Here is a 27,173-nt window from a genome sequence, read left to right on the forward strand (position 1 = left end):
GACCCTAACCAAGTGGTTTTTGTGCCTAAACCTAACCAGACCTTAACCACAGGGCATCATGATGATTTCGGAACGGACTTCGGAAAAATGGGTTTAATATGGTCGGAACAATGGGATGTCGGACCAATGGGCTGTCGGACCAATGGGCAGTTCCCACACTGCCATCGGCGTCTGTATCACAGGCTGGATAACTTCTGTATGTTTCTTTTAAGGTGCATATCTCTTTAAAGGACCTTAGCACTTAAAAAATGCCAGAGTTGCAACATGCGCTGAACCTGTCTTCCTTGTGAATTACCTCTGCAGTTATGCCATCATATGTAACTTGAATTAACAGATCAATATGAACTGATTTATGTCATGTTCATTGCTTCTAAAGCTTGGGTAAAGACACAGAGACAGAAAAAGGAGATGCTGAAACAGGAAGGCGGTGTTCGCCCACGACAAATTAAACACACGCCTTGCTGCACCAAATCCATATAATGAGAAACACAAAGCAGCAAACAGAGGGGGGAAAAATGGGAATACAAAGGGAGGAAAAGAAGAAAAACTAAGTGAAGATATAAGGCCATGTCTAAGCCTGCATAAATTCCCATTTCTCTTTTGAATAATAACAGTTTCATTCCGGAGTGAAAAATGGGGAAGGCTTGGGTAAGTGGTGAAACTTTTAAATCCGTGGTTCCATGCTGGCGGAGTGGGAATAAATTACTCTGTCAGAGTCAAACTATGGAGACACAGCTACGCTTGTTAAAGTGGAGAGCGTTGGAAATGCCTCCAACCCTCAGTCATTACCCATCATTTCCCAGGTTCCACTGCCAACTCCGTCGCATAATTGGGTCTGTGCTAACTCTGTCACCATCAACAGTCATTTAGATGTAAATATAAGGGCAGCCGATGTAAGAAAAGCTCGGGACTTTGATAGGTGAGACTCGGCTGACTTTTCTTTTTACAACTGAGATTGCGTCGAGAGCTAAAACTGAGCTTGAATGGCGTACGAAGCGAGGGTTCAGACAAATGGATCGTATCAGATGAATAGAGTTTTCCTTGAGGAAATTTGGAGAAATGTAAGTCAGTGCACTTCATTTATCCATCTGTCTTTCTGTCTCTGTCATTCTGTATTCAAACAGTTCACTGTAGGTCTACTCTTCCGTTTTAACTTTCAGATTGCTCTGCGTTTTTCTTTTCTAGGCTTGCCGTTAAAATGAATTTACATCTCGCTGTACTTAATTATTCCGTCTGCACCAGACATCAACTTCCTCACACTGAATTCTTGAAGAGTGTTGAATATGAAACAGGAGTTGGACTTTAGGGGGTAAAAAGACATTTTCAAAAATGCAAACAAAGGCTGGAGGCCCCGCAGGGGAAATGTATACTGTCTGGTCTCACATGTGATTTAAGCTCTGTTTTATTATACATCTCCTTCCATTTCTTCTCTGTGGTCTCCTTTAAAAAGCAGAAATGTTTTACAGATAATTAAATAAACATCATTGACAAAATTCTAATCTGATTTCAATTTACAAGAGCTGAGGTACAAAAGTTGTAAAAACTCCGGTGATTTAGCTGGGGCGTTTTTTCCCAACGTCTTTAATGTACTAAATAAAGTCTTGCAGATCTAAGAAATTCAGCCTTAGAAAACTCTGTGTGATTTCAAATGAGTGACAGTGTCAGAATAAGATTTTTCATGCCTTTAAAGTCTGGGAATAAATACAGATAGATGAGACACGGGCTGGGGTAGTCAAGAGGAAGAACAGAGAGAGAGATCATAAGTGTGAAAAAGTAAAAGGAGAGAGGGAGAACTGTGACAGTAAAAAAGGAAATGAGAATTATATGGTAAGAGGACAAGTACTGGAGCATGTCTAGGACATTTTTACTGTGATTAAGGCAACTTGCAGCCCAATAAGCCAGTAGCTCAGTCCCAGAGATAGCACGGTGGCAAGGACAGAGGATGGCGGAGCAATGAGCGAAGAAGAGAGTGAAGCAGACAAGATATCATAATGAAACAAAAAAGAAGAAGGAATCGGAGAAAGTCCAAATGGTTTGAGCAAAATAACCAGACAATGAGACAGATGGAGTACATCGATTACTCTTCCTACATCCCGGCATTCCAGCAATCTGACACGGATCGTTGTCGAAGCAACAATGCAATCGCGGTGCAGAGAGAGTTGTAATTCTGCCCCATTCACTCCCAACTAATCAGCCTCTTCCAGCTCACCATCCATCAGCCTGTTGGGTAGTGTGTATATTTGTGTGTGTGTCTGTGTGTGTGTGTGTGTGTGTGTGTGTGTGTGTGTGTGTGTGTGTGTGTGTGTGTGTGTGTGTGTGTGTGTGTGTGTGTGTGTGNGTGTGTGTGTGTGTGTGTGTGTGTGTGTGTGTGTGTGTGTGTGTGTGTGTGTGTGTGTGTGTGTGTGTAACTGAGAAGACGACAGAGGGACGCTATGAGTAGTTGTCCATGCACATGCGTGAGTAGTTACCTAAGTTTGATTTATTAGCAGCAAGGCAGGGAGTAACCAAAGACATCCACAGTAAGTTCATCAGCGCTCCACTCACTGGTCCTGCCAGGTGTGAGACAGCAGGACTCATTTGTCTTTGTGTGGGAGAGGCCCTGTGCATCATGCCTGATCTGGTCTCCAGCTGAAGAGAGACTCACCATATCTCAGGGATGTTCTACTAGACAGGCAGAAGGAAAGTCCAACCTAGGACTGTAATTCAGTTTGAATGCCTGTGTTAATCATTGCAACTGCAATCCCTAAGTACTGGTCACTGAACTGAAGTCACTGTAGAAGAAACTGTGCTGCCTTATTAGGGACCTCGGCCGAAGGACGAAGTCCCTCTTGTTGTCCTTGTGTTTTGTGTAGATTTAGATCAAGGCATTAATCACTTAATTTTCTGCCATCTATTCCATATTAATTTTCTGCTGTGTGCTCTAGGCGCCTGCCTTTTTTGCCCAAGCATTCTGAACTCAAGTTGAAAAATGTCCCAACATCATCTCTTTTTTGCCTTTTTTTTCCTGCCATCTTTGTAGCTTCCTCTTCCATACCTACTGCTGCTACCTGGTCGCTACCTTTTAACGCAGTCCTGACCTCAACTCTACATTGTTACTGACTATGAACGTCCCATGAACGTCCCGAACACATCAACATCAGAAGAAACTAAGAAAATACAGGCAAAGGGCAAGTCTCTCACACAAACGTCTTGTGTGTCACAAGTGACGATTGACAGGAAGTACTTTTGTATGAGTAAATACATTAGTTTTTAAGAGTGTCCCCTTTAAGGAAATGGGAGACATATGTGCTGTCTCCATTTTACAAAGCCACGATGGAGTGGTCAATTCATCTGTTTTGAAAGTTCAACAAAAACTGCACACAGCATTTCTTACAGTTGTTACTGTGCCTAACTTTAAAAAGCATCCATTTAAACATATACTGTACCTGCATACTGATCTTCTCAGAGTTGTTAAGCTTCATTAGAGCCCTTTGACGAACTGTATATACGAGCTTAATGGGATTAAATGAGGCTTAAATGATCTGACAGAACTAGTGCACTTTGTGATACGTTGCAGGTGAAGGATCTAGCCCAAATAATAATAATGAAAAATGAGAGGTTATGGTTGCTTACCTGCCAGATTGCCTTGCAGGCATCGTTCTAGCCCACCAGGTTTTGGCTCTCTGTGTCACAGTTTTTTATACGTTAGTGCAAATTAAGTATTTCACAGCTTTCACATTGAGTTCTGGATGCTGAATTTCCGTGTGGCACGCCTTCTGATCCAATTTGGGTGAGGAGCACATGTTTATGGGCTATTATTATCCGAGGTTTCTCATTGATTTCAGTTCCTCTTACGTGAAGACATGTACAAATAAACAACAGCACCAGGTTTCAAAGTGATCCCACAGTCAACATGACAGTATCACACTTTCCTCTGTTTGTAGTGTCTTAGATCGTTACTACATTTGGTTTCATGGCTTTTGTTCCTCCATCTGTCTGCTGAGTAAAAACACGGAGACAAATTTTCTCAGTATTTCTGCATCAACATACAATGGGTTGGAAGTGATCATGAGAGGCAACTTCGACAACATCAAAGTTAAATTATGCTTTGATCGCTGACTGTAAATCTCATTTCCTACAAATGATGCTTCCAGCTTAAAGCCGCTAAGCTACGCTAAGCCTTTTCCTAAAATCACCCAAGTGACAGTTTGTATTATGGTGAAACTCTTTTTTTTTCTCTTTTTACCAGATGCAATGAAAGAGGATTGCATTTAAATGAGATGTGAAGATATGAAATACAAGCTTTAATTAGAGTCTGTCCCTGAATATATCCTTGTATCTATATGTATTGTAAGAATGTGTTTGTGCTGTGTATACACTTTCTTATCATTACATAATACCTTCTTGTTCCTGTCTGTGATTTCTTCATGCTAAAAATATTTGGTGATATCTACACTTTCTACAGTGGAGAAGCATTTAACACAAGTTTTATTCCTTCAGTTTTTTATGCCATCTTTCCACGTGCATGTCTCCAAACTAGTGTTTATTTTATGTCTATTTCTGATTTAGTCTCAGTTTTTAGACAAAAATGCTCATTAGTTTTAGTTTAGTTTTAATCAACAACTCATAACATTTTATTCCAGGTGGGTTTTGTCTTTTTTTTTTAGTCATTTTTAAGTCATTACTTTTATTAAAAATCTTTTTTTCTCTTTAATCCAATAAGGCTTATACAGGTATCAGAAATTAGAATCAAGGTGGCAGGTTGTATTAAGTGTTGAATTTCATTTAGACATTTTGTTTTACAACTACAAATCATTTCTACACATTTCCGAGCAGAGCTTTTGGCAGGTTTAAAGGATAAGCACACACTCACTGATCACCATTTCAAAAGCTAAATATATCTCTATTTATGGTCGTGAAAATTTTAACACCACAAGTAACTCATTTGAGACCACAACTAGGATCTGTATTCAGGTTCATTGTTAACTCTGTCTTACCAATCTCACTGTCAAGAAGCAGAAAAATAAAATTATTTCAGCCTGGATTCTTTCTAAATCTGCAGCGTTTTAGTCTGGAGGTTTAAACTTGTGTTCTCTCACAGACTTCATTTCAGTCAGAAACTGTTAACTCACAACACAGCCTCCTACCTGCCTGTGAAACAGCAATCAAACCACAAAGCTTCTCAAGACAGCTCAAATCTGAGTGGAGTTCTGTTGGGATCAACCGATGTGGCCGCTCTGCTGCCGTTGAGCAGCTAACAGGCGGAGCTAGCTGCTAACAGCCGCCGCTGCAACAAACAAACTACACACATCCATTCGAAACCCCATCATCCACAATAAGACACCCATAGCTGCTTATTTTCTGACAAATCACAATATACAACTTGCTCTAGTGTCTGATGCTGCTACGGTTTGAGTGTTTCACAGGCTAGCGAAAGATCCTGGCACCGACTATGTACTGGACTTTACCAGCCTGTATGCAGTCCGATCTCAAACCGCTCATACAGCATTAGAAATTCACTGCAACCACAGCCTTTCTCAACCTACTTGTTTCCAACATTTTTCTAACACATTTCCTGAAATATCCTCATATTCTGTTTTCCTTTCTTCTCATCTAGTCCCATCTCATATCATCAATTAATAACAAATCATACATTTTGTCATAGTTTTTTACTGTCAAATGGCTATTTTCACACGCCAAACTTTTTGTCTTCGCCATGGAAAAAAAAGGATGTTGGCGTTAACATTTTTCATCATAGTTTTCAGTAAAGAAATTAACACTGTTCTGAATATATGTTTGCAGTATAGTTGTGCGTTCATGCATGCTAAGTTATTTCAAATCTTGTCTGGTTTACCAAAACATCCTTTGCAAGGAGAGGAAGTATTTTGGGGACAGAGCTTTGGGATGGAACTCGCAAAGCACCTTGAGGTTTTTGGCGGTGTTGTGCCAACATTCGTTTTTGTCATTCATTTTAACCGTGACCCCAGAGCCCTTCTGCAGACAAAATAAGAAATAAAAAAAATAAAAAAATAAAAATATATATATGAAAATAAAAAAAACAGATGAGGAAGGGAAGGGAAAAACTTGAAGTTACTGGAGCAGAACGGAGAAGAGGCTTGAAAGTGCTTTTAAGTTGTGCAGGCAGATTCTTTTTCCCAAAAAACACAGAACACACACACACACACACACACACACACACACATCAAAACAGCACACAGGCAAAAAACACACACCGACACACAAAACCCACTTACATACACACATAAACAAATATGCATCCATGAAATCACAGCGCAAACACACATACACCTTGCCAACATAAGCTTCACAAACACACACATTTCAGGACATGCACGCACACACACACACGCACACCTATGTGTACCAACCAGTGCAGTAATATTGCTGAAATTACTTTTGGGGCTTAGCAGCAACTGGCTGAGCTTTTTTCTCTCCCAGATCTCTTGGTGGACTCGAAGAGGCCAAATAGGGACGGAAAATAAGAGGACACACACACACACACACACATATTCACACACACACACACACACACACACACACACACACACACACACACACCAAAACCCTATTTCTCTCTCACTATCTGTCTGTCTGCCCAGCACTCGCTCTTGCTCCGTCATAAGGGAATATGAGGAGTTCTCACCTCTGTCAAGAAAACCACTGAAGCTGAAATGGACACAATACATCAAATTTATGGCACAGAGGAACATACAGTACAGGCACTAACACACACTTAAACATGGTAAAACACCATGAAAAAAAAAACACATACAGGCTGTAGTGTGTGTTGCGATGTAACTCTGAGACTTAAACTTGCCGATATGATTCAGCTCAAACGAGGCAAATTCATGTGTCTGGCTACAGGGCCTTGGAATGTGCTATGTAATGTACTGCGTGTCAGCAAAAACTGCTTTGCGTGAGGCAAATCTAATTATGCCTTCAATTCCCCTCCACTAGTAATCACTGAGACATGGCTGAATATACGGTGGTGGTTTTACAGGTTGATAAAGAATCGCAGGCAACCCCAGAGTTTCCCGGATAAGAGAAGGTAATTTCTGTTGAACTTAATATTGAGGCGGCTGGGGAGAATTGCTAAAAATGGCCATTTCGGCTGGATGGGATGAAATTCACAGAGCTGCTCAGGGTAATAATTACCATCCCTAGATGTCCTCTGGCAATACTAATGCCATCCACAGAGGGCTGTTAACTCCTAATAGATATTGTCAATTCCATCCAGGTGAGAAACTGGCAACATAAGGCTAACATAAGAGGGATTATAATAGAATCTGGAGACTTATGTTAATGATCTCTTCAAGATCATTTATATTTAAGAGTAAAATCACACTAACTATTTTCAACAGAGCAACAAAAGCAAATACTGAATTGTTTCACTTCAAGCAACAGCGCTGCACAGTCAGTGTACTCATCATAGACAAAATTACACACAGGGATGCACAAATACATATTTAAAGGTTTAAGAAATACGGGAGCTCACTTTTACAAGGACGAGCACACCGAAAACCACAAACCGACAGCATAAACAAGTCTACAAGCAACTGAGAGTTTTGGGCCTTTCATGAGGACGACAAAGACGGGTTCACCTTGAGATGAAAACCAAGGCTAGCGTAATTAGTTACAAATGGATGGGTTGATGTTTGCGCTCCCCGTGCGTGTCTGCGTGTGTGTTGATGAATAGTATCAGTCTTAAGTTGTGAGGGGAGTGTAATCAAGGACAAGAAACGCAGAGCTAAATCGACCCGAGGGAGATGCGTCGTCGGTTGGATGCAAGTTAGAAAGAGTGTGTTTGTGTGCCTTGAACAGCGTCTTCTTGAGCATCTATCTGTTTTTTTTGTGTGGCCATGTGTGTGTTAACAGAACTTTGTGCCTGACATATCACTATAATCACCTTGTGACACGTTTGAGAACTCTTTGTGTCCCAGCTCTTTAACAGAAACCTTACTATATATCATTATACAGGAGTGAAAAATTTGTTGTCAACATCTGTTGACTATGACGACAGCTGGAGAACAACCAGATGCAGAAATAGGATGTAGGCTCCACAGGATGATTATTTTCTTTGGCAACTAGCACATTTTCCCCAAATGATGTTCAGATTTTTATTATCTCAAACAGGGGTGTGCACGATTAGTCATCTAGTCGATTAAAAGTTGTGTCCCATGCAAGTTAACACCAGAAATACCAGTTAGTTAAACTTATTATTAAAACAACCCAGAGGAAAACAGGAGTAGTTGTCAATGGGGTGCAAGGCCAGTGGCTCTCATCATCTTCCTCTCTCTTTTTAACACACACATGCACAAACACACGTGCGCATCCACACGAGTCAAATGGTCTAAGTTTAAGCTCCCGTTTACACGTCAGGGAGATTAGTCCTTAGGGAGCATCCTGATTCTTAAATGGCTTGAAAACTAGTGCATTTAGCTGCTGTAAATGTAAAAGAAAATCTCCACGGGGGAGCAAGCCCCCAGATTCCTCAGCGTTTAGACTATGTGTGAGAGAGCTTGTGTTCAATATAATCACTGTAATCACAGTACAGTACATTTCACTTCTCATAAAACATGTAAAACATATCAGTCTTTTGGTCTCTGCTCTTTTAGTATAACCCTATTATAAATCATTATATGTATAATGCATGTTTTATGTAATATAATCAAAGTCATTACCCCAGATCATTATATTATAAGAATGGTGCTGAAACTGTGTAGAAGAGTTACTAACTAATTTCAGTGTCCTCATGAATAATAATATATGCTATGATTTCTATAATGCAAGCTAAGTGATTTTCCAACCCAAGTGTGGTCTGAAAATACTGCGTACATGCTTAAAAATAGACGTATATTATGTATAATATGCATCACAATGCATTTCAATTAAAGTATGATTCTTCTCGTCTGAATAAAACAACATAAGCCGGTAGCAAGACTTGGATAATGACGAGGGCCGACTCCATTGTGGAGGGCAAGAGTGGACTGAAAGCGAACTAAAGAGGCAAAGCTAAGCAAAAAGGCGGGAGATTAGTTTAGAGCCAGAGAACTAATTAAATGAATCTGGAGATAAACGTTTAATTATTTTCTCTCTGCCCTTTTTCTCCTGCTCATTTTCTTCCCTTCTTCATTACTGCCTCGCAGAGCGTCTGTGGAGCGGCCAGTGTCAGGGGGAGGTGACTGTTCTGAGCCAGTGAATTCAGCACACACACACACACACACACACACACACACACACACTTTCTCTCACTCCTTCACTTCACTTCCTAACCCAAAGAATCACCCACAGCCTCTCTCATTGACAAAAACTCTTCTTCTCTCCCACACACACACACACACACACACACACACACACACACACATCCTCTCCTCCTCCATCTGCAGTGTGTCTGAATGTAGATGTGGTAGTTTTAATCCCAGATGCATTCCACGGGGAGGTGAGGAAGGGTACTGGAAGGAGAGAGGGCCGTGACTTGATTTAAAAGATTCCCTCGGTAAGTACGCTGCCACCTCTTGTTTTATAGTACAGTGATCCATATGCTGCGAACACAGCTCGATATAGGAGGCTGTAGTCTCACGTCGGGGCAAGATTCAGCACCATATGCTGCGATTTCCACGGTGTGGGTGAGCAGCAGGGTAGCATAGACTACATTCACATTTCAGTGCTTAAAGCTCAATTCCAATGATCTCCCCAGATTCAATCTTTCTGCCCAGACTGCTCATATTCATGTTTGATAAGACCCATATCTGACGTCAGTGTGGCCAAAGAGGTGTGGGCGTGGCTTGGAGAGGAATAAGGAGTGGTTGGGCAGCGATGTGGAGGGTTTCACGAAGGAGCAGTTCCTCCAAACCTTAGGATATCCACAGCTACATTCCAATATCTCTGTCAGCACCTCACGACAACACTGTCACAGCATGTAGGCAAGCTGTCAGAGAGCATCAGGCAGTCGGACCCTACTGGCTGACGACTGGGGTGATCTACAACAGCTGAGGTACGGTTACGACAGCCTATTGTAGTTTCAACGGACCGCTCTGACACTGTATGGAGGGTGATCTGTGCCTGCTCAGTGAAGTATGACATGGAAAAGCAATGGATGTATGGGAAGAACACACATGGATTCTAATATGGTCGCTCTCACAGCGCTCACATGGCCAGTGATGGGCCAGTGACCACATATGAAAGTGCCCCAGATTGGAAAAATTGGATTTCTATGTCCACACTCAAAAAACAGATTTGGGCCTTTTAACAGGACCACAGCCGCAGTGAGTAGGGAGACCATCCTTGAGCACCTCTTTTGTGGGGCTTCAACTGTCTGAACAATACAGTGAAACACTACCAGATATGATTTTGCACTGAGAAAAAAGGAACGCTGAAAAAAAAAAAATACCTTCAGGGAATCAAAGGACTGGTAGAAAAGAGAGAGATTACCCGTTTCAAGAGGTCTCTTTGATGTAGGATGTGATGTGGTGCACTCTTTACCACTACAAAAGGACACTACCTTCTTGCGTGACCTTTGAAACCGCTCCCTGACAAATCTCCCCCAAGTTGGCCTTTGCATTATCTGTTCATTAACCTTTAATCACGCAGTTACTTAGGGTTTATTGTGTACATAAGCAAAAAAAAACAAAAACGTTGCATTATGCATCCTGTTTGTGAATGGCTACTAATGATGAGTAAACACATTTGGCCAATGCTCACTGAGCTGTGTCTGTTACTAGTTCTGCATGACTGGAAAGCCATGGCTTGGGGTGACAGCACACAGGCTGCATACGCTGGAAAAGTCACGGTGAATATATTTCAGGATTTGAGCACAGCTGAACGAACATGTTTTACAGTTGTACCGCCGGATCTACACAGGATGAGGAGACTTTTGAAGCGAAATATGTTCAATACAGGAAGTAATGGTGACGATCGTATAGTTCAGCGATGATTTGTAGGTGGGAGTCTTCAGCAGAAGCAGCATATCCAGGGTTTGCATCCATTCGTTGCTGTAACCTCAAAGTTATTTCAAGTTTTCCCTAAAGCAGTCCTTTTGAAACAAAAAAGATTTTGCTGACTGCCGCGTGCCTGAAAAATTAGTCGTGCAGAATTTTCTACACAGCTCCTCCTGGGAGTGGAGCAAACACAGCAGCTGTGGAGCGGCAAGCATAAGTAGGACATATTCCGTTTCAAAGGCTGTATCGGAGAAGTAAATATTGAACTTTTTCCAATGTGTTAAATAAGAAAGGAAACAAGACGAGTGCAGGGCGACTGAGGCGGAATCGAAGTGGTCCTGTTACTTGCGCTGGCACCCTTGCACACACACGCCCTGTAACCTCCTGACTCACGCTAACGAGACTCGAGGATCTATTCTGGAACTTTCTGGTGATTAATATGCACGCACTCCCACGCACGCGCTCACACATTGTCAAGAATCATCAGTGAACGATTACACACCAATTAATATGGATGTTTGGTATCAGTATGCAGAGTGCCTTGTAAGCTGCAATCATTACACTGCAATCACAAAATAATCACCTAGAAATTCCCAGTGGCTCTGCGCGCGCGTGTGTGTGTGTGGGTGTGTGTGTGTGTGTGTGTGTGTGTGTGGGTGTGCGCGTGTGTGTGTGTGAAAGTGTGTCTAAAGACGTCCACCTGTGTCACTATAGGAATGTCTTTGTGTGTGTGAGTACATTCGAATATATCTGTGTATGTGTGTGTTTGCAGGGGCAGGGAGTGCTGCGCATCTATATTAGGACCCCTATCATTATTCTGTCCCTGTCCCCACTTCCTTGTCCCATTCTTCTTCTATTCTCTGTGTCTCCCCTTCTATTTCTCCCACTCTACAGCTTGATTCATAACTATAGTACACACACACACACACACACCCACACACACTCACTCTGAACTCTCCCTCTTCGGTCACATTCTCCTCTCCCATCCCTTCATCTTCTCAGTTCTGTTCACATCTGCAGAGCCGCAGACTACACAACTGACTGACTGCTGTCACAGCATGTAGCCCTCCCATACACACATATATCAGGCAAGATAGTGCACTATCTGCTGACTCCCAGAACACAGATACACACACTGCTGAGGACTGCTTTTACTCCTTACAGTGGCACACACACTGATCTGACACCACAGTAAACATCTATGTGCTGACTGCCACAGCACACAGCCCAAGGCGAGCCGGCTCCAAACACGCACAGAGACGGGGATGGACCAATAGACGGCAGCCCAGACGTGCACCGAGCTGTCATCTCTACATCAGCGCATCCCGAAAAAGCAACGGAGGGAAAGACGGGAGGGGTTAAAGGATCAACGGAGGGCAATAAAAATAGAAAGATCCCAACTGATACTCCCTCAAATGGATTATTTACGTGCCTTTAGTCCCGTCAGTCGGTAAATATTTGTCGACATCCAACGCAATGTGTTTTCAATAAACATTTGAGACATAAACAGGGAAACCGACACCATTTTGATCTGTCAACATCACTTGGAGGATTTCATAAACTGATTTGAGGCAGCGTTCACCCAAACTTGATGCTCTCAGGACCACAGGGACCGTGCTTTTAAGTCTTACATCAAAACAGACAAGTGATCTGTCTCTCTGTGTTTCTCTCCCTTTCTGTTTCTGTCACTCCCATTTACTCCACTGTAATTTACTCTCATCTCTCTTGCCCTTATCAAATGAAAGATTGAACATGCCAACATATTAGACGGTGTTCAACACTTAATAATGCTTTATTCTCTCTTTTGTCACTCGCCTGTACATGTTTGGAGCATGTGCGGCCAATTCCAAAGCACAACACCCCCGGCAGCAAATATCGTTGACATTCACTTATCCACTCCGCTTATCCAACAGCCTGCAGCACTGTTAAAAACTACGTACATATAGAAGCATAAAGGAAGCAAAGACCGCACTTGTCCATCAAACGCTTGCTGTGATAACTCACTCGCCACAGCCTGCAATCTGCAGCCTGCAATTTACCCCAAGTGTGAATTTTCCCCAGAGTTCCCCCCAGAGATTTAAACAACAGGTTTCCGCTCTGTTCTTGTTATTGTTCTCTCCAAATTACAGGCTTAAGCCACTGATCATGCATCACACCCAAAAGTACACTATGAATAGCTATATCATAGTTATTATATCCTAACAGGCAGAAAACAAATGGCAAACTTGCTTCCTAACAGTTTTTATTGGTAGTGTAGGCCTCCGTTCAGCTCTCGTTGAACTCCATTCAAATTATAAACACCACCAAATGCTTCTGTGAAAGTATGACACACCACTTAAAGGAAAAGTAAATGCTCACCATTTTCTCCTTAAAATGCACACCACAAAGTCTCAAAGAGTTTTTACAGTATAGAAAACACCAATGCACATCTTTTGATCTACTGTAGTGAGCAAGATTCGATAATGTCTTTGCCCCTAGAGCTGAGATGAGGGTTGGGTACCAAACTCGGCAGCTTTAAGGGTACTGACCAAATTACGTCAGCATTACCGTGTACCTACTCACATTAAATCCATCGGTGTTAAATGTCAGAACCTGAGAGCACATCTGGGTGACAACACCAGGTTCAGACGAGAGGCAGAAGTGCCCTGACGTGCCCTGAAGCCTGGAAGCCAGCCATGGAGCTCCAAGGCCAGCAACAGAGCACTGCAGGACTGTTGACTGTTGTCGCTGACGAGTTAGAATATTGTAACCCTACTTTTAACAGGTAAAACTGCAACCTAGGATTACAAAATGCCAGTCTCATGAAGACAGTATTAATCATTTTACTAAGAACTTCACAGGAGTCTCTCACTGACTTGACCTTAACCCTTAAACTTAAGACCACCGGTCTACATTCCAGGTGCAAACCACCCAACATCAATATATCATAACGCTCTGAGCTCCTACCAGTTTCTCTGGAGATCTGGATGAAGGCCTCCACGCCGCTCTCTCCATAGTTGCCCTCTGAGGCTAGAGTAGACACGTAGTTCCACTCCATCGCCGTGACGATGTCCATCATGGCCTGGGCCTGGTAGGAGTCCGGCGGTACCACGCGGGAGAAGAAGTCATAACGAGTGTTGTCGCTCAGTTCTGGGGCTGTGGAGGCGTAGCTGATCTGGGGGATCTGGATGAGAGAAAGGAAGCAAGAAAATCAGACATTGAGGCTTGAACGATTGTGATACGGTATCACTTTTCCGTTAATTGACTTACAGTCAGCAGAGTAAAATGTCTTAAGGTTGGAATGATGTTTAATTTAATCGTTCAATTTCATTTCATATTTATTATCCCAATCAATTCCTTTGCCAGCTAGCAGACAAAAATAAAGGTTAGAAAGAAATGAAAGCCAGGCTGTGATAGTTCTCATCTATTGTAAGCCTTCATGCATAGTTTAGGATGTATATGTAGGAGCAAGGTTATAAAGGCTTCCCACTCCCTGCGGGATCGCTGTGATTAATAATTCTCTGGGATGTGAGGAGACGTTGTCATTGCGAGTGTTAAAATTCAACTGCAGCACTGTCGACGCATTGTTGGCTCAGAGATGTGAAAGAAGCAAACAAACAATTTGAGAGTGAACAAGTGTGGAGGGGAGAAGCAAGAGTGGTAAATAATTGGGAAGCGGAATGTGAAATGAGATCGAGAGGTAACAAAGAGGGAAGCTGGTGATGCAAAGTGCTGACATTTTTCGACGGGGGTGTCGTGGGCCGACAGTAGGGGACGTTTTGACACGGGGAGGACGGACACAAAAAGAGACAGCGGGGACCAGCGAGGCGGACGGACAGACAAAAAGCACAACAGGCCGATGGGAGGATGGAGAGACAGAGGTTGACAGCATGACAGCACACACACACAAAAAACACACGCAGGTATTGCTAGTGATAGGTAGCGTAACAGGGGGAAGATGTTAGATGGCTGACAGGCGGATTGATTTTCCCCCCAGACAGAGGAGGACAGCAAGGAAAGACCCTGTGCCTGCCAACATGTACACAGATGTTGGACAGATGTCTCATCGGCATTCAATGGAAGCGAGACTTAACTGCCAATCTACACCGAAACATAAGGTGTGTCAGCTTTCTGTTTCCTACACACAACCACAAATATAAATGTCAGCGATTGCTGAACACAGCAAAACTCACTGGGACTGCATGAATAGATTCAAGACGGACAGCAAGCGTGGGTGTGAGTGTGTGTGACTGGAATGTTTCTGAAGCCCATCACTCACTGTCTTTATTCCCTTTGAGCGTCATCTGAAGTCCCTGCCACCCTGCATCCATGCTTGTCTTTGCCATTTTGAAAGGTCAGGGATCTTTCCTGAGTTTTGCAGGACTTTCTAAACGGTCCCTCCACTGCAGTGAGAAGGTGTAAAATTGCACCGAATTCAGGAGCGTATTTCCAAAAGATGTATTAGACTTTCTTTGGCCACATCAATAGCAAAAATCTTAGCCAGAGCCAGTATTCATTCACCTCCTCGAGCAAAGAGCAAACAGCCAAAATGTTTTTCATCCAAGACATCGATCAATGTACACCACTAAGTGGACGGCATCTCTTCTTTTTCTCAGGTATCTAATTTTGGAACAAAACTATTTTGTTCTTTTGTTCCTCAGTAGTTTTAATAATCTTCCATCTCTCTCAGGGAACTTGGTGGGAGTTCAGGTTTAGGACACTTGAGTACTCTGTTATTGGTCCTCTCTGCCAGGGGAATAGAAGTGGAAACTTTCATAAACTTCAGGACGTGTATGTATAATTCATAGACGATAGAGATAAACAAATAAAAAAAAAAAAAGAGTTGATAAAAAAAGAATCAAAGCTGGGCCAGAACAGGGAAACAATTGGTAAAACAACTTGCGTGCGTGTGTTTGCGGTTTTTCTGGCTCTATATGGATAATGTGTATTTGTGTATGTGTGTGTGTGTGTGTGTGTGTGTGTGTGTGTGTGTGTGTGCTGATGTGTGTGTCTGTGCTGATGTGTGTGTCTGTGCTGATGTGTGACTCCTCGTCTTTTTACTCTCTCTGCGCATCCAAATAGGTGAATATCAATTTCAAAGAGAAATGAATGCATGGTCGCAGGAAGAAGATATTTGTCTGTTTACAGCAGCGATGGGAGAGTAACCCTGTGACCTGGGCAAGCCTGGTACTTTGATCTTTTGTTATTTCGCTCTGCAGCTGGGAAACTTGGAAAATGAGACATATGCAGACACAAACACACACTTGTGTATACTGCACAGTCCCCTTGTCATATTTCCCGAGTCATTACAGAGTAAGAGGAGGAGAAGCAGAGAGAAACCAAAACAGATTCAGTGACATCCGATATTGTCTGCTGCAGGCACAGACCCAATACTGTCTTCCACAGACACACCTGTGCTTGCTTAAAAATGAGTATTTTTCTGCAGATATTTCTAAAGCCGCACAACCGCAAATTCCCCAGACACACATCTAGAGCGTCTAATGGCATGTGACACATGAGTTTTGTAAATCATTCATGTGCTGTGAGTCGTGAGTGACTCCATCCTTCTTCAAAGCAAGTAGGTTTGGAGTTGTAGTTAGAGGCGGGAAATTAACAGCTTGGTTCCCCCACATCGCTGGGGAAGAAGATTATACCTCCAATCCCCCTAATTCTATTTGCTCTAATGAATGTTGCAGTGTGTGTGTGTGTGAGAGAGAGGGGAAAATGCAAGTGTGTTTGATAAAAAGGGAAATGGTATGTTTGTGCTGTTAAATGTGCCATTTTAATCAACACTCAAAACACTTTGTCACACACACCTTTCAGTGGGCTAAAGTAATGTTTCAAGTTTTTGACATATAACAAAGTTCAAAGTTCAGTAGCTGGAGGGATTATATATCTCATCTGGCCTGGGAACGCCTTGGGGTCCCCCAGAAGGAGCTGGAAAATGTCGCTGGGGAGAGGGATGTCTGGGGTGCTTTGCTTGGCCCATTACCCCCACAACCAGGCCCCGGATAAGTGGATAAAAATGGATGGATGGATGGATGGATGGATGGATGGATGGATGGATGGATGGATGGATAGCACCCAAAGAGACTGCTGGGCAACCAACAACAAAAGAGACTCAAAAGAAAAAACAGGCTGCACATGCACAAGCCTCATAAAACGCAAAATATATAGCCCCCTGCTGGGTTTTCCATGCATTCATTTATTTTTGGTGACCCAAAACTATATAATCATTTACTGCCAAATCTTGATTTTCTTTTTTTAGGAGTTGCACCATCCATTAGGAGCGCTGTTCGAATATATACCTTCCCGTTACTCAAAGCACCAAACTCCCAGAGCACAGAGCATACTCTGGGCATAGACAGAGCAGCCGAAAGCAAGGCACAGGGAAAGTGAAACATAACCATTCAGGAATTCATAGATATACACTCACCGGCCACTTTATTAGGTACACCTGTTCAACTGCTTGTTAATGCAAATAGCTAATCAGTCAATCATGTGGCAGCAACTTTATTCACTTAGGCTTGCGGACATGCCTAAGACAGGTGAAGCCAGACAGGCTAGTATGAGTATTTCAGAAACTGCTGATCTACTGGGATTTTCACACACAACCATCTCCAGGGTTTACAGAGGATGGTCCGAACAATAGAAAAAATACAGTGAGCAGCAGTTTTCTGGGTGAAAATACCTTATTGATGTCAGAGGTCAGAGGAAAATGGCCAGACTGGTTCAAGATGAAAGAAAGGCAACAGTAACTCAAATAACCACTGGTTACAACCAAGATTTGCAGAAGACCGTCTCTGAACCAACACAGAGTCAGCTATGGCCACACATAGATTCTAATTCTGTAGGAAACACTGGACATTCATATTCCCCACAGGATGAACTGTAATCACTTAACTTTTCATCTAGCACCATCATCAGGCCAGAATCTGTCTTTGCCCAATACTTCTGTTTATGAGTTTATCCATCAGTTTATGCCTGTCCTTACAACACTATTTTGGAGCCACCTTATACAACATAAATATACACACAGCACTTCAGTGTTTTTCAGAGGCATTTGATAATCAGCAGATGTTAAATATCTGATCCTACAGTATGTTCCAAGGTTCCAGATTTCCAAAGTTTGTGCATGAAAGTTACAGGCTTATGATACTGCAGTGTCCACTCTCTTGTGCTATTCTCGGCAGAGTCAGAGGGCCTCTGAACCAGCACTTAGTCCCTGCACCTCTTAACTAAGCCTCATTAGTCTTAACTCTTCTCTAGAACAAACAGCCAAACTATTTCGTGTGGTGTGGCTGCCACTGAACAGCAATTTGGCCAACATAAAAAAAAAAATTAAATCTTTGTTATTTTGCGATGAAAACATGGAATAGATTTCCCTTGGCCATAAAATAGCAGATTAATTCTTAATTGAACTGTACTCCCCTCCAAGCAAAGACTATTGACAAAAACACAAACTAATATTTTTCCCTCCATGACAACAATCAATGCACACCAGTAGGCTGATGATGTCTCATTTTTCTAAGCGGTGGAAAACAATTTTTGTGATCGAAACACATCTTTAATAGTGTTCACCAAGAACTTGTGAGTAAACACTTGAGGAGTGAAGCCAATATAAACCAATATCCTTGAACTCCTGCCACCAACAGACACTCAGGTTCGCCCCATCTATTCCTTAATGGCTTTGGCGATAGTGGGCAACAGTTTCATTCCTCTCTATAGATCAGGCAGCATCCCACTGGGGAGCTGAACAGATAACAGCCAGATTTGGACCTAAACAGACCTAAAGAGGAAAGACCGTGGCTTTTTGTGTGTCTTTCCTGCCAAGGACCAAAACTGAGGATATTTAGTCTATGCCGTTTCACTCCTTTTCAAAAAAGGAACCAAGGAGAATACCTTCAAAACATGGCAACAATATTAAATTAGAAGGGCACTTGGAGAGTGCTGACCTCCACCAAGGCCAAATGTGCTTTCTCAAAATGTTGACTAAAGTGACAAATAATATCTGTATCCACCCCATGATTCAGATCTGCTCCAAAATGTAATGGGTCTCCCTTGACCCATGCTTCACCCTTCCACCAAGTCTCATAAAAATCGGGCCAGTTTTTTCCGTAGCCCTACTGACAGCAAAACAACCAAACAAACAAACCAAACTGAAAACTCCTTGGCCAATTCAACAAACGATGCCAAAGAGTAGTGACAATGCATCTCGTACATGAAACTGCTCCAAAGGGAGTAATGTGATGTGATCAGCAACCAGTGCTCTACTTTCAAGCTAAAGAAACCTATAACCAGCTAAGAGTGACCTTTTGAAATGCCACTTGGAAACTCTAAGGGAAATCAAAGATACCGGAGGCAGTATAAAGGCTTCTAGTCTTAACATTCTCTTAAAGAGATACTGTAGTTTTCCCTTTGTCATGTGAAGACCTAAAGGAAGTGTCTATGACCTGAATTGGTCCAGCCTGACTCGTGGGAATCACTGGAGGCCCCAAGATATGATATTATCACGATACTTAGGCCATAATCCAAAATTACTGCGATTTTAAATGTTTTGCAATATGCTAACTATTGCAATAACATATATTGTAAATTATTACCGTTTCTCTACTGCAAATTATGTCCCCAAAAAAGACTTAAACATCTGTTTTATTCAATAAGATGAAGTTTTCAGTTTGTTCATCTCACTTTAATCGGTTTTGTTGCAGCAAAATGTATGAAGTGGACTGAAATAGCAAAAGATAAGTATAATTTGTATTTGCAATATTATCAATTTATATAACAAAAATAATCAATGCTTTGCATCTGTGTATCGATAAAATATTGCCATGCAAAATATGTGAAACTATGCTGCATCAGTTTCTTCCCCTAGCCCTAAACCTGACCAACGTTAAGCTGTCTTATCTTACAGAGTGAATAGGTGTTAATGATAACACGTGGTTGTTATGCATCTGTATATTGATACATAAGTGTGTGTGTGTGTGTGTGTGTGTGTGTGTGTGTGTGTGTGAACAACATGTGGGAATTCACACGTCATGACTATGCATGTGTCTGTGAGTGCGCGTTTGTGTGTGTGTGTCTGGTAGTAATGGAGCTGTCGGGGCCAGAGTCTGAGCTTTAGGTTGATAGATGGCAGTGGTCTGAAGCTAATTAACCCCACTGCATTACACACATACACAGCCTCTCTGTTACACACACCCGCAGTCACACACAAAACAGTGTCGGAGAGAGGATTGGATATGTTGCAGAACTTGCGCACACACACTCACAGTCACAGTCAGGGTCAATGATGGGGATTAAATCAATTAAACTCACATCAAAGTGTAGATGTCCATACGCATATACACAAGCTGGATGAGCATTCAATTCACCTGACCTGTTTTCAGTGAGTCCACCTTTTTATATTTAGACTTTTGTGTGGAGACAAATTGTAAAATATTTAGAGCAGCGCGGACCACAGTATCTTTTTCCAGATCGAGCTGGAACTGTTTTTGACCGAGATATCAGAGGACGGAGACCGAGAGACGGAAAGCACACATACTGTAAATTGATCTGGCTGTGCCGAGCCCTAGTTTTGAGTCAGCCCAGAGAGTTGTTTACTTGCTCAAAATTTGACTCAGCTCTCAAACAGCCAGCCGTGGTCTGTGTCTAATGAGGAGAGGACTGGCACAGTGGGACCTCACCAAGTTAATTTACCAGCATCAAGACTGCTGTGGCTGAAAGTTAGGTGTCTGTCTAACCCTGTCGTCTCTGTCTGGGTCCATTTGTCTGTCTTTTTCTCCTCACTCTATGACCCTTTGCCTCTGCGTCTATCCTCCCATCTATCTTATTTCACATTTACTCGTCATTGCTTCTTTTGAGAAATTTACTACCACAGAAACTAATACCAATAGAAATACTTCTTGTACCTCTTCCTGTGTATTTAGTCACATTTTATACTGAAAAACCATTAACATTTGTTCCATCAAAGGGATACTTTGCCGATTTTCGACCAGCTTTGTATCATAGTAATGTGGGTAGTATTTGTAAATGCACTACGGTTAACAGCGCCCAGATTATCATCTCATCTCTCAGCTGGCTCTCGGGCTGTTGCTCCAAATATAGGTTGTACTTCTACATTTTTGTATGCCACCACCACGGATGCAAAGAGTATAAAAGCACATTGTCTGTTTCTGTACTGCCGAATTATCACCTAAAATGTCCTCAGAAACCTATTTTAGTGCACTGTTTGGCTGTGATATGGGAGTTCATGAACAGGAGGTCATAATATTTCCTGCACTGTAAAAACAGAAGCTGAGAAAACTGAGATCAAACTGTAAAACTAAGCAGTGCTGATCAAATATGAACCAAGATTCTGATACTGCATCACCTATTTCTCACCTAATATGTCTTCAGAAACATATTTTAGTGCACTGTTTGGCTGTGATATGGGAGTTCATGAACAGGAGGTCATAATATTTCCTGCACTGTAAAAACGGAAGCTGAGAAGACGAAGATCAAACTGTAAAACTAAGCAGAGCTGATCAAATATGAACCAAGACTCTGATACTGCGTCAAATTGTTTCTTACCAGCCGGCAGTCATATCATTTCCTGTGGAAAAACAGCCAAGCTCATACTAAGTCATCCACCAGCAGGAGTGTTTATTGGTCCAGTGTGGCGCAATGTATTCTGGTAGTTGTAGATTTTCTACATCTTGAGCCAAAGCGAATGCCACAGCCCCTTTTCTGCGCTTTCTGTTCCGTTCTTCATTCTTTTCAACCTTTTATTAAAGCTATATGATGTTTAGAGAGATAGACTGAAACACTAAAATCAATGACCTAACATACTTTTTTATGGCTGAACCATTTCATCAAATGGAAACATTCTAAATATCTTGTGTAATCTCATTTTATCTCCCCATAATTCTAAAATCTAATAAGATAATATCTAGTCTTATACACCTATCAGCCAAAACATTAAAACCACTGACAGGTAAAGTGAATAACTTTGATTATTTTGTTCCAATGCATTGTTCTGCTGGGAAACATTTGATTCTAGCATTCATGTGGATACCATCTGACGTGTTCCACCAACTGAAACATCAGTGTAGACCAAGTGCCCCCCCTCATGGCAGCAGTACTCCCCAAGTAGCAGGATAATGCACCATGCCACACTGCAAACATCGCTCAGGAATGGCCCAAGGAATGTGGCAAAGACCTCAAAGTGTCAACCTGGCCTCCAAATTCCAACGCACTGGTGCCAGACACTGCAGGACACTCCCAGAGACCCTGTGTCCATGCCTCTACAGGTCAGAGCAAAGTCCGATCCCAGGTGGCCCCACCTTGGATTAGGGGTACATCTGGGGTACCGGCGCATCACAACAATCCTTGAGCAGATTGGGACCAGGGAAATTTACAAGCCTGGCTGACACCTTGAGCTTTTTGTCACGCTCCACAGGCCATTTTTAAACAGTTTTTAGAGCAGAAAAGCATTTAAAAAAAGCAACTTTAAGAGCTGGAGAGATTGGGAAACAAAGAAAGATCACCTCATCCTTTCCCACCTCATTGTTTCTCTCTCGGTATCAGAGATGCTACTTTAATTGCTGCTAAACAACAGTGATATTCCTTTTCCTGTCTCGGTTTTACCCCGTGCATGCTCCCCACATCACAGGATATGCTGAATAGAATAGCAGCCTGTAATTTGTTTGTTGACAAGCAAACAAAAACAGATAGACAAGATGAAAGAAAGACAGTGAGGGAAAGTACGTAAATGGAGGATACTTCACGAGAGCACAAAGACAAAAAAAGGGGGCTGAGAGAGAAGAGGAAACAACAAAAAATACCGCATATTTAAGGTAGGCAAGGAGCAAGGAGAGAGGAAAGATGACACAGAAACATTTATTGTGTGCAAGGAGAAGGAAGAAGAAGCAAGTGAGAAACAATGAGAGGGAAAGATGACAGAGAGATGTGTGTGTGTGTGTGTGTGTGTGTGTGNGAGAAAGGAGAGGGAGAGGGAGGCCGAGGAGAGAAAGACAGAAAGAAGATGAATGAAGGAAACTGAGATAATTGATGGGAAACAACAAATGGAGACAGGACGCAAAGCAACGCCGATTCCTTGAATAGGACACAACAAGAGAGATCTGAGTTGAACAGAAAGAGAGGGAAGTGAAATGAGACGAGTGTTTAAAAAGCCAAGGGGTTAAGAAAAGAGAGGGAGGTGACACTGATAGAAGATGAAAAACAAAGGGAATGGGAGAGAGACTTTTATGCAGAATGCAAATGAAGAGAACAGAAGTGACAGAGATGAGATTGATATAGGCGAGAGCGAAGAAAGTGGAAAAGAGGCAAAGAATTACAAAGAAGAAAGTAAGATAAAATGACAGAACAAGACAAGTGGACGTAGGGTCTGTTTTAAAATGCATACTGAGGCTCCGTTTAACCCCTTCTTGCCCACATGTGTCACTCCGTAACTTAAATAAATCACCAATATTAGACTGCTGCACACAATCTCAGTGGTGGTGGTGTCATAGAGCAAATCGACAACTCTCCATCCAGCTGCGTCAAAGACACAAAATCTTTAAGAGATGGTAACAGTTGAATCATTGGTCCTCTTAGTTTTCCACAGACACTAAGCTTATCTGGAAGTTCTACATATATGCGAAGCACTAAATTAACGGCCCAGTGAGGCATTGATTCCCTGGAGTTTTTCAGCAGCCGTGCAGAGATTGTAGCAGATAAGGTGTTAGTCTGGTGGTGGTAATGACTCTTCCCCACTGCAGCTATGAAACTCACCCAGCAAGACCATCTCACTGTGCTTCTTTGTTTCAGAAAGCTCAGTTTTACAGCAGCGATCTACCAGCTGAGCATGCATCATGCGGCATTAAGCATCAATAACTAGCAGTCATCATCACTGTTAATATAACCGTTAGCTTAACTGTCATCTGCCTGTATCTGGGTCTCGTGTTCTAGTCGTCTGTTCTAGACTTGGTTACACACGCTAACAGACTGACCAGATCAATAAAAAATGTTTCATTTCTCTGTAGGGTCCTTTCCATAATGTTGTCATACACTTATAATACCAATTTGAGCCTGTCAGTAGAAAAACAAGCACTTCTAGTGGATGTAAACTGACGGTATAAAATGTCTCGTAGGGATTACATTGCAGCTTGTTTTGCCACTGCAGCTGAAGTGATTTCTCTCAATACTGGACCACTGTTGCCTCCATGAGTCACACAGACACAACAAAAAACAGTTTCCTTTTCAAATGGCTAAATCCTTGCGAAAGAAAGCATCACATAAAACATTAAAAGACGTCTTAGCGTGCAGGTTCCTAGCTCCAAGGTTACTGCTGTTGTTTCACGTGCAGCGCTAAAACCATGTGCAGAAAGGCGTCCCTGCCTGGAGCAAAGTGGTCGATCGACCAACAAATAAAAATTGCCTTTCCGAGAGCCACGTTACTAGCGTGGCTAAAAGTGTCAATACGTATCAATATAGAAATATGTTTTGGGTTTTTTTCAAAGCTCTAATCATATGGAGGGCAACACAGGAAAACACACAGAGGCACTTCAAGGCCATAACACAGCATAGACAAATATCTCAGGTATAATTAAATGCCCCAGGAAATATGAGATGGAAACAGACTGAAACATTTATATCATCACTGTTTCCATAGCAACAATATAAAAAATACTTGTCAATCTAACATTGGTTATAGAAAATGTACTGTATTATTTCCTGTAACTTGTACAAGACACATTCGCAAAGGAAGCAATATCTGTATTATACTCAAGTTTACATTATCATTATCCCCCCCGATATGATGCACGCATTCATTTGTAACTCCACTCCATACAACAGAAACACTAAACAGTACCACAAGTGGGGATGGACAGCGTTAACTTCCATTTTTTTCCTTTTAAATGTGAATTAAACAAACAGAACAAATTCTGTCATACGTGGTCACGTACATGTACAAATACCAACACAGCCTCCAAAGGAGGCTGGAAAGGAGACAGAAAGATGGTAGGTAATTTGTGTTGAAATTTTTATGTGACAAATTACAGACATGGCAGATTCACTCAGTTTAAAATCACAGACAGCCTCTGCAATCATTATGAATTGCCAGAGGTCCCCAGGTGATACTAGTTTCGTGTGAATAGGGCTTTAGTCACAGATTGGAACAGCAATAAGTAGTTTCATGTGGCACCTGGTTAAAACTGTTGTATCTATAAGGATTGTAAGACCAAGACAAGATGAAGGCCTGGATTAGTCACTGAATTGAATTGCTTGAATTGACTGCTTATAGGTCTGCTTCAAGTTTGCTTGTTCCTTTTAACCTGTCAATCTAAACATGCTGTCACCAAATCCTCAAGATTCTGGCCACTGGTTTGGAAAAGATTTAGTTATTTTTACACTGAAATGATATCACTATTAAGCTACAGAAATGAAATGGATAACTGAGCTCGTTATATCTGCCAGAGACTCACGGATGGTGTCAAGGTAGTTCAGGTAGTTGACGCTCATATACTTACATTACTGAGTCAGACATTCTGTTCGCAGTGTTACAAAGTGGGGATGTGAACATGGAAAATACAGGATGGAACCTAAAATTGAACCCTTCACACCCCGGCAGGTATTACATGCTCAGGGTGACAATGAATTAACCACGGTGACATAGAAAGCTCCGCTGGAGAGGCAGGAGCTGAAATACCAACCTACCGCCTCAGTCAATTTAAATTTCAAGAGGAACCTTATTAAAGGCTGCACGAAAAAAGATTTACAATTGTAGAGATGGATCTGCACCTGCTGCTGGGAGAAGGTCAGAGGGTTGGCTGGAGGACAGGGTATGACAGGTGATTGAGGTGTGGTGGTGCTGGTGATAGTGGTATCATCACACATACACACATATAAAGGCACACACACAGGTTTGGTGAAATTTGTGGCATGAGCAGACATGTGACTTGCTGGCAACATCTGTGTCCGTGCACACACACACACACACACACACACACACACACGCAATCACTGCCAATATCTGAGAGGTGAGGATGGCCAGAGGGCTGGAGGCCAGGGACCCGAGGCTACAGCTTTTAATATCTCTTTATCGGTACATTATCACTTTCTCTCTCACACTAACACACACGCCTCTATAGCCTGGTATCACACATTTTGGAAATGACACAAATTTAGTCACACACAGAACAAACAGCCATCTGTCTTCACCTGCTTTTCAATGCCGTGAATACAAATCTAGTAATGATATCCATTAAATACTGAGTGACGCAAGTCTACTCACAAACAGAACCAGCAGTTGATAGACAATGATGTTCATCCCCTCTCTTTTCTTTTTAATCTTTAATTAGCACTTATACTGAACACTATCCAGCGTGGACAGTTTGACAGGTAAAGCAGGACCGAGTGCATCCTGTTATCGTTTTGGACATTTTGACAGGAAAAAGTTGCGACAAACTGAGGCTGCGGGTACCAGTTTTTAATGACTCCTTAAGTAACAGCCCAAACTGACAATTACAGGCAGAAAAACAAAATAAAGTTGTATACGCGAGATGCCTTATGACATGTATTCGGTTTAGTCCAACAAATTGACATAAAGAGAGGGACAAACACCTCCAGCATGTGGATTAATGCTCTTATTATTTATGACAGTTAAGAAAAAAAGCCTCCTTATTTTGCTCATTATCTCGTATCTATTCTTACTTCAGGCTATGAAATCAGTATGGGGCAGTCACTGCCTCTGTGTTTAATTAAGTCAAATTACAATTTTTTGAGAACCTCTGTGGTTGACTAGAGGGAAACTGCCATTATGATTAAAGACTGGTTTGATAACTCACCTCTTCTCGTGCACTCAAACAATTTACTGCATGGCTGATTTCAACTGGAGATTGATTGGACAAATAAATAAACAATTACTTTTATAGCTTTAGATTCAGTCCTAATGCTATCGCTCACGTCTTTAGGCTACGTCCACACTAATGTGTTTTCATTTTAAAATGGAGTGCCAGTGTAAACAGAAAGCAGATTGCCTACGCTGCGGTTGGTTGCTTAGTTACAGAAAACATTACGGAGTAGAAACAGCAATGGCCAAAAGTAAGGAGAGATTTCTTTGCTTGGACCGATGACAAGGTGGAACACATGAGTATAAGGCAGTCAAGGCGGCAGAAAACAGACATGGATTGGTAGTTGTTGCAAAGCAAATACAGCAACACATTAGAGCGGTACCACGAGAAATATCCATTGCCAGAGGATGCCATGGCCATG

General features: G+C 42.1%; 1 protein-coding gene across 3 annotated transcripts in view; it reads right to left on the reverse strand.

Annotated features, from left to right (window-relative positions):
* The window catches only part of grm8a (glutamate receptor, metabotropic 8a), a 327,721-nt gene that overhangs the window by 189,937 nt on the left and 110,611 nt on the right, over positions 1-27,173 (reverse strand). For all 3 annotated transcript variants that reach the window (XM_050036012.1, XM_050036011.1, XM_050036013.1), the window contains exon 3: positions 13,884-14,100. In XM_050036012.1, the coding sequence (XP_049891969.1) occupies positions 13,884-14,100 (217 nt within the window). The remainder of the gene's footprint in view (positions 1-13,883; positions 14,101-27,173) is intronic.

Source organism: Epinephelus moara, chromosome 23 (genome assembly GCF_006386435.1).
Source record: "Epinephelus moara isolate mb chromosome 23, YSFRI_EMoa_1.0, whole genome shotgun sequence".
NCBI classification, from domain to species: domain Eukaryota; kingdom Metazoa; phylum Chordata; class Actinopteri; order Perciformes; family Serranidae; genus Epinephelus; species Epinephelus moara.